The 8,923-nt window shown below is 39.0% G+C and overlaps 1 protein-coding gene across 1 annotated transcript in view; it reads left to right on the top strand.

Annotated features, from left to right (window-relative positions):
- RBM18 (RNA binding motif protein 18) overlaps positions 1-6,958 on the top strand; it is a 26,446-nt gene extending 19,488 nt beyond the window's left edge. The window contains exons 5-6 of the mRNA XM_003785271.2: positions 1,032-1,117; positions 4,956-6,958. Of these exons, the coding sequence (XP_003785319.1) occupies positions 1,032-1,117; positions 4,956-5,115 (246 nt within the window). The 3' untranslated portion in view covers positions 5,116-6,958. The remainder of the gene's footprint in view (positions 1-1,031; positions 1,118-4,955) is intronic.
- The last annotated feature ends 1,965 nt before the right edge of the window (positions 6,959-8,923 follow it).

Raw genomic sequence — 8,923 nt, 5'->3', positions numbered from 1 at the left:
TGGCTGGCGCCTTAGCCGGTTGAGCTATAGGCGCCGAGCCCCTGTATTTACTTTTTTAAGAAGTATGTAATTATCTGACGTCAAATTAAGCTACTCCTTTACTGTAGAATGTTTTTAGCAACTGAAAGCTGTTACTACTTTTATTCTTCATTCAGGCTTATTAAGAGTTGAATACCATGCACAGGCATGGTGGTTCGTATCTATAATCCTAGCACTCTGGAGGCTGAGGTGGGAGAATCACTTTTGAGACCAGCTTGCACAATAGCAAGACCTTGTCTCTACAAAAAAAACTTTTTTAATTAGGCAAGCATGATGGTGCATGTCCATAGTCCAGCTACTCAGGAGGCTGAGACAGGAGGATTGATTAAGCCCAGGAATTGGGAACTCTGGTGAGCTATGATGATGCCACTGCACTCTAGCTTAGGCAACAGAAAAAAGAGAGATGAACATTATGCTTAGTATTTTGTAAAGTTGAAAGTGTTTTGAATAAAACAAAACAAAAACACTGCAATTCCCATAGTTGATCGTTTTCCTACACTGACCACTTCTTTAAGTTGACTTAATTTTCATGGACCAGACACATACCACACATACTTACCAGTATAGTGACCCTAGCTCCTTATGTCGACTACCTCTGTATGTTGACCAGTTTGTTACATTCCTTCGGGTGGTCAACTTACAGAAGTTCTACTGTATCATAAGAGATGATAGGTGACAGTTAAAGAATTTAAGAGGACAACTGCCGTGTATTTGTACCATCTGGGGATTTGAAAGTTGAGATTTTTTTTCTACTAAATAAGGAGGAACTGATGTCTTAGATGGAAGCTTCTTCTCTATTTATTTTTCTAAACTTACAAATTTAGGCCAAAACTGTGGAATTTTTGCATTAATTCCAAATATGAAGCTATCTTAAAATTGTCTAGAAACATGCTAATGATATGTTGGTAGTATTAGAGTTTCTGAACCCATACACTACAGTAAAGGGCTGGTTTCTGGCCAGGTGAAGTAATTTCTCTTTTTCTTACTTTCAGAGATATGATCATAACAAGAATGATAAGATTCTTCCAATCAGTCTTGAGCCATCCTCAAGCACTGAGCCTACTCAGTCTAATCTAAGGTAAGATGGTATACTATAGAAAGATGGTTATTCAGAGTTTGAGCCATTTTTTTATTTAGCACCTTCATTCATACCAAAGTAAATCTTCAAGACTCTTTATTTAGAATAGAATCTACAAACTTGGCTCGGCGCCTATAACACAGTGGTTGTGGCACCAGCCACATACACCGAGGCTGGTGAGTTTGAACCCATCCTGGGCCAGCTAAACAATGACAGCTGCACCCAAAAAAATAGCCAGGCATTGTGATGGATGCCTGTAGTCCCAGTTACTCAGGAGGCTGAGGCAAGAGAATTGTTAAGCCCAAGAGTTTGAGGTTGCTGTGAGCTGTGACACCATGGCACTCTACCAAGGGCAACATAATAAGACTCTGTCTTCAAAAAAAAGAATCTACCAACTTGGTACGAGACGTGTGTTAAGTTACTCTCCAGAATAAATACATATTTTTTTTGTTGCAGTTTGGCCAAGGCCGGGTTTGAACCCACCACCCTTGGTATATGGGGCCAGCACCCTACCCACTGAGCCACAGGTGCCGCCGCCTCCTCCATTTTCTAAAGATCATGTATTCCCCATTCGTAAAACTCACTCAAAAAGGCTGGGTGCACCTACTATACACCAAGCCTTTTTCTTGGCACTGGTAACACAAAGATGAATCAGACACAGTCCTTACCCTAAAAACAAGCATGTTAATATAAAGCCTTACGACTTTTTGGCATTTGTCATTATACATTTAATTCCTCCCCAACCATTAGTTACCTTATTCAGAATTTTAGTTTGCAGATTGTTAATTCTGTATACTATTGCAGCAACTGTAACAGTTTTGGTTCTAGTTTGTACAAATTGTCATCTGCTTCTTTGGGCAGGGAACCTAAGAGTTGGGTAGAGAAAGGGGAGATGAAATGGATACTTGAACAGAAGTAGAAGAGTTTGGGGTTTTTTTGCATTGTAGCCAAGTGAGAAATTTTAACAATAATGGTAACAATAGCCAGGATTTGTTGAGCTTAGCATGAAGCAGGCGCTTTATATGTAGTATGTTTAATTATCATAAAAATTCTGATAAAAATGTGGGTACAGTTGTTTTACATATGAAGAAAATGAAACTTACAGAGTGGTGTAATACCTTGGCTGAGATCACACTGGTAGCAAATAACAGAGTTAAGATTAAAAGCCATGTATGTCTGTTAGACTTCAGAATTCAGTCTTTTAGTTACTACTTGAGAAAAGCTCCAGCCTATGAATGCAGGATTGTAAAAAAAGCTAGAAACCTGTACCAGGGGAGGGGAGAAGGATATGTGATAGAACATCTGTGATACAAAAGGATCAGAAATCAGTAGTTATAAAGTCAGGAAAACAGTGCCTGTTTGGATGGAGGACCAGGCAAGGAAAAAAATGTCAGTCACTCTTGGATGTTATCTGCACCAAACAAAACCGATTTACAAGCATCTCATTAAACTGCAGGAGGAGATGGTCCTGAAATGTTTTCAGGTGTGGCAAATTGGTAAATAGTTACTAATTTTAGACTTACTTAATTTTAATATCATGGTATTTCTTTTTTTTTTTCTTTTATTAAATCATAGCCATGTACATTAATGCAATCATGGGGTGCGATGTGCTGGTTTTATATATAATTTGAAATGTTTTCATCTGACTGGTTAACATAGCCTTCATGGCCTTTTCTTAGTTATCATGTTAAGGCATTTATATTCTACACTTAGTAAATTTCACACGTACCCTTGTAAGATGTACTGTAGGTGTGGTCCCACCAATTACTCTCCCTCCACCCATCCTCCCCCCTCCCTGCATGGTGTTTCTTAATGTTATACTGCCTTTATTGTTTTATGCTCCTGGAAAATTTTTTTAAAAAGTTGTGACTCTGTAGATTTAGCAGGAACTTCTTATATCCTCTGTGCTATTTTCACCATAAGATTTGAACCTCCTTGATCACAGATTAATCTCCATGTCAGTTTTTAAAAATGTAACTCCTATTGGGAAGCAATGACTGCATTTTATGCTTGGTGGTCTTCATGTTACAATGAACATGCCTTTTAGTTTCTTTCTTATAATTAATGTTGGCCACTTGTTTGCAGGATAACCTAAAGGCCTAGAGTTTTTCATCTACTTTTTAATCCAAAAAATCTCAGTTTACATCTTTCTTTCTTTCTTTTTTTTTTTTTGACACAGAGGCTCACTATGTCCTTCAAACTCTTGGTCCCAAGTGATTCTCTTGCCTCAGCTTTCCAAGTAGCTGGGACTACAGGTGCCCACCACAATGCCCAGCTATTTTTCGTATTTTTTGGTTGTAGTTGTCATTGTTGTATTAACATCTCTGCCTAATTAGATACACTTATTTCCCTGTGACTCATACTGAATGAGTGGCTGGCTGTCCTATTAATGAAAGAGGGGCCATAGTGCATCTCAATAATACCTCACTGTTCTTTTTATTGTGACTTAGTTTTTAAATTGCTTGTCCAGGTGAATTTATTGGGCGTATTCAGCACAACTGTATATCTTTTGAGAATGTCTAAAAGGCCATAAAATTGGCTATAGACTATTGACAATATTAAGAATGGAAAGTAAAGGCAGCCATAGGCCAAAGGATACCCACCACCTGGGTGCTCTGCATTTTAGTCTGGAGATAGCAGTGACCTTAATCAAGAGCAAATCCTTCACATCTTCTCCAGCATCTCTTCTCCTTCTCTGTGCAGTAGGGCTGTTCAGATCCCAGCCTGATGGAGAGAAAAAAGCAAGGGCTTTAGTGATAAACTGGGTTGAATCCTAGCCCTGCACTTCATTGGCTGTGTAAACCTTGGGCATGTCACAATCACTGTATTTGTTTCTTTTTCTATAAAATATGAACGGTAGCCCTTATAGAATTAGTGCAAGGATTACAAACAATATAAATAAAAAGCTGGGCACTGTGCCTAGCTCATTGTAAACACTCTGTGAATGGTATAGCCTTCATTAACCACATTTGTGAGTAAAAAGAGACTGTATAAAGTTTCCAGAATGATTTTTTTCCATTATTATTTAGTAATTCAAAAGGTAGTACAGTGTAATGGTTAATAGCATCAGCTTAGGAGACAGTTTGTATTCAAATGTCAGCTGTATCACTGAACTATAATAGCTTATGACTTTGGGGAAGCTAACTTTCCTTTGCCTCAGTTTATTCATCTGCAAAATAAGAAATACAGCCTACATTATAATGTCATTTTTAAATCCTATAGGAATCATTTTTGGTGACTGCTCTCTGCCTAGTACAGAGGTGTTAAATGATGTCCGTGTCTGAAGAATAGACGTAAGATACATGAAGTACTTCCAGCAATGTCTGGACTCACATTAAAAATGTAATAGGTGGTGCAGATGTAATCCTTTCTTAAGATGAGAGCATTAGGCTTGGCGCCTGTGGCTCAAGCGGCTAAGGCGCCAGCCACATACACCTAAGGTGGCAGGTTCGAATCCAGCCCGGGCCCGCCAAACAACAATGACGGCTGCAACCAAAAAAAGAAAAAAGCCAGGTGTTGTGCCAGGCACCTGTAGTCCCAGCTACTTGGAAGGCAGAGGCAGGAGACTCACTTAAGCCCAGGAGTTGTAGGTTGCTGTGAGCTATGATGCCAAGGCACTCTACCCAGGGTGACAGCTTGAGGCTCTGTCTCAAAAAAAAAAAAAAAAGATGAGAGCATTAGTTATCTTCCTCTTGTATATAAAATGTTTAAATGTTCATAATTTAGTATCTCTTTTCTTTTCTGATACACAAGTAAGAGGCACGAGGAGATGAAATATATAAATATTTTCCAAGTGTACCTAGGTCCACTCTGATCCTCCACTGTCCTTTTTTTTCAGTGTCACTGCAAAGATAAAAGCCATTGAAGCAAAGCTGAAAATGATGGCAGAAAATCCTGATGCAGAGTACCCAGCAGCACCTGTTTACTCCTACTTCAAGCCACCAGATAAAAAAAGGACTACTCCTTATTCTAGAACAGCTTGGAAATCTCGAAGATGATGGTTGTGAATTATTGTAGCAGCAAAAGCAAATTGGTGTCAACACCTGAAATCCTCTGCCTTTGTACTTTGTAGATGTGAATGGTACTACCCAACAGAGCACAATCCCATGTTAGAGTTTGGTAACATATGTTTTGGTTGTTCTTATGGATGTCTATTCCCTGAACTATGTGTGGAATTGAGCGTCATCCAGAATAAATAGGATTGTGTCCCAGATTGTGATTTGAACCCCGGGATGCTCTAATTGGCTAGTTTGTTTGGATTTGTAACTCCAGAAACATTCTATAGTGTGCCAGAGAGAAAGGCAAATATACAGAATGTTATTTAAATCAGGAAACTAAATGTATTAACATCCATTAAAAAAAAATTGAGCATTTTTCTGTGCTCATGTGTCTTTACAACATAAAAAGTGAGAGATGAGGAGAGTGAAAGATTTTAAATCATGTTCAGAACTGTAATTCCAGCATTTACTATGGAAATCCCTCCAACTGGACTAAAAAAGAAAAATTTCTTGGCCAAAGGGAGCTGGTTCTTTGAACAAATGTTGTAGTAATCCGTTTAAGAATTATGCTTATTGTTTCAAAACCCCAATTAGGAAAATATGGTGTATATCTTAAAGTTGTTTGCATTGACAAAACTGTAGAATCAAATTTAACATGTTATACCACAATGGAAGTTCTGTTTAGAAATCCAACTTTTGTTCTATAGTGATCATATTTTTAAAATCTAAATAATCCTACCTTCTACAACACCAAATGTTGTTATCAACATGGAACTTTTAAAATTTGCACTTATTGCATGAAGATTGTTTTTATAGCATGAGAATATTCTATTTGGAATTGTATCATGATCAATCTAATTAGAAAAGGCAAAATTTCTTTGAAAACGTAAACATTGCTATATTAGTCACTATCAATCATTATTTCCTAATAATTGTGTAGAGGTCTTGAGTAGAAGAGGTTGCATGATCTTGTGCAGGATGAGCAGGGCACAAGCAGTGGCCACTGAGAGTCAAGCAAACACTACTCTGGCACCAGGACTGTAATGACGTCATGATGTGTACTTAGTTTTAAAAGACTGCATGACTTGGAAGTGATTCTTCACTCATAGCACATACTTCTCCCTAGATATTTTTGCTGGTTTGAACATTCTAAATTTAACAATATAGAGAGAAAAACCAACAGACTGGGAGTGTGTTTCTTTCTTCAGCACAGTTTTTGGTCATTTTGGTGCCAAATGTGACAGTTTCATTGGGCAGCACCATTGCTCTTTACCAGGTCAATCACTTTGTTACTCCAGGTGCCATTCTTGGTGACTGCAGACTATTTACCACTATTGTTCCTAGCAAGAGGAAGCTTTCATTATAAGAACTTAAGTCTTCCTGTGAGTATAGATGAATTTAAGACACTTGAATCAAAACTTCAGCGTAGTGAGGTTTCAACATTCACAGAACTGTTCAGAGAAATTGTTACCATTTTTCCCAAGGTTAATCTTTTTAGATAGCTTTAAATGTCAAATGCTTTCTGCATTTTTAGCTGTGTCTTATCTATGATACAAGTAACTCTTCCATTTGGGGGATAGTTCAGAGAGATGGAAGCACTGACTCCCATTTTTCTGGTGACTTCTTAGAGTATAGAATTCACCATTTTATCCTTAAGTCCTCAAAGGGTTCTGGTGGAGTAGAACTTAATGCTAAATAGTATTCTATTTTTAATAGGAACTTAGAAAATACTTAGAATTATATAGAGTTGTTTCCTTTAGAAACCAGAGCTATTTATTTGTATTTAAAGCAATGTTTATTATTTGTACCAAGTCTTATCCCTCCGTGTGAATAAATGTAAGACAAAATCTTGCGTGGTTTATTTTCTCTCGTCCATTCATTGAAATAGACTACAGCTCTCTGGTAGGTTGTTACCACAGAGGACTCTGTCCAGGGGAGGTATTGCTTCTGAGTGCCTTTGCTTCAGAGGGCTCCGGCTGGAGAGTCAGCCTTAGAGACAGTTCTCTTCACCCTTTATGCTTCCCTACCTCTGTTAGAGAGGAGTTTTAAGACCAGCTGTTCTCATTGCTAATGTCACTGTTTGAAAAGAAGTTGTTCATGAAAGTCTTCTCCAGTCCCATACCCTGTTTCGTCTCTCAAAGTAGAGGTTTCAAAAGAATAAATGGAACAGGGCCAGTCCCATATGCCAGAGGTGGCGGGTTCAAACCCAGCTCTGGCCAAAAAAAAAAGAGCAAGTGTATGACTTGTAAGTATGCTGAAAGCAGTCTGATGAAAGGTTTATAGAATGTAAGTGTTTTAACTTGATCAACTCTGAGTACTTTAAGTAAAATTCAGTTTCACTATGTCGCCCTCAGTATCATGCCGTGGTGTCACAGCTCACAGCAACCTCAAACTCTTCAGCTTAAGCAATTCTCTTCCCTCAGCCTCCCAATTAGCTGGGACTATAGGCGCCTGCCACAATGCCCAGCTATTTTTTGGCTGTGGTGGTAGTTTTAGCTGGCTCAGGCAGGGTTCGAACCCGCCTGCCTGGGTGTATGTGGCCATCGCCCTAGCTGCTGAGCTATAGGCGCCAAGCCAGTAAAATTATTTTTTGGTTTGCTAAAATTGTATCACTTACAATTTTGATTTAAACAAGGGTGAAGAACTGAAGGAAATATTCATGAGAGAAATGAACTATCTTAAACTCTGCTCCTATTTTGTCAAATGCAAAATACAATCCTCACCAGTCGATTTTCTGTCATTCGCATCTTGTTATTGGGGAAGATCATATGAGGAAAGATACTCCAAGGCATGTCAAAAATCAATAGCACAAGTTTTGTGAAACCAACTGTTCTACAGCCCTGTCCCTTGATTGTTAAGGTATGCATAGTTAATTCCTAAATCAGCAAATATAGCTGTGATTTTTGTACTATATAAAAGAAAAGGATGAGTTGTTGCCTCACAAATGTCAAACATACCCAATGTCTAATCATTTGTTTCTAAAACATGATTTGATCCCAGGATATTTATCCTTGATTTCTCTTTTTTTCTTCTGTTCCTATCTAGTCCTTCAATAAATTCTGTCAACTCTGCCTTCAAAATACATCTTGAATCCCACCATTTCTCACCACCTCCAACACACAACCACCATCATCTCTTGCTTAGACTATTGCAATACTTTCCTAATTGTCTCCCTGCCTCCTTGTGGTCTATTTTCCTCACAGTTGCCAAAGCAGTCCTTTTAGCATTATTTTAAAATGTCATTCTCAGGGCGGGGCGCAGTGGCTTTTGCCTGTAATCCTAGCACTCCGGGAGGCCGAGGTGGGTGGATTGCCTGAGTTCATAGGTTCAAGACCAACCTGACCCAGACCCAGACCCTGTCTCTAAAAATAGCTGAGTATTCTGGCAGGGGCCTGAAGTCCCAGCTACTCTGGAGGCTAAGACAAGGGAATCGCTTGAGCCCAAGAGTTAGAGGTTGCTGTGAGCTATGACGCCACAGCACTCTACTGAGGGTAACAAAGTGAGACTCTCAAAAAAAATAAAATGTCATTCTCAGTGGCTTTCCATTACACCTAGAATAAAATTCAAAGACGGTAAAGCCCTAATTGGCCTGTCCCCGACTACCTGACTGACCCTATGGCCTACTGTTCTCCCCTTGCTCAGTGTGCCCCAGCTGCACTGGCCTCCTTGCTATTCGTTGAACAGAAGAGAGCCCCTACATCAAGGCCTTTGCCTGGAGTGCACTTTACCCAGAGCTCCATTTGATTTGTGTCTCACGTGTCTGATCACAGGCCAGTCCCTGGCCTCCCTCTTTTTTTTTTTTTTTTTT

This window comes from Otolemur garnettii, unplaced genomic scaffold (assembly GCF_000181295.1).
Source record: "Otolemur garnettii isolate 467f Iridium unplaced genomic scaffold, OtoGar3 scaffold00014, whole genome shotgun sequence".
Lineage (NCBI taxonomy): Eukaryota > Metazoa > Chordata > Mammalia > Primates > Galagidae > Otolemur > Otolemur garnettii.
The sequence above is the reverse complement of the archived record's forward strand: the minus strand, read 5'-3'. Positions and strand labels throughout refer to the sequence as shown.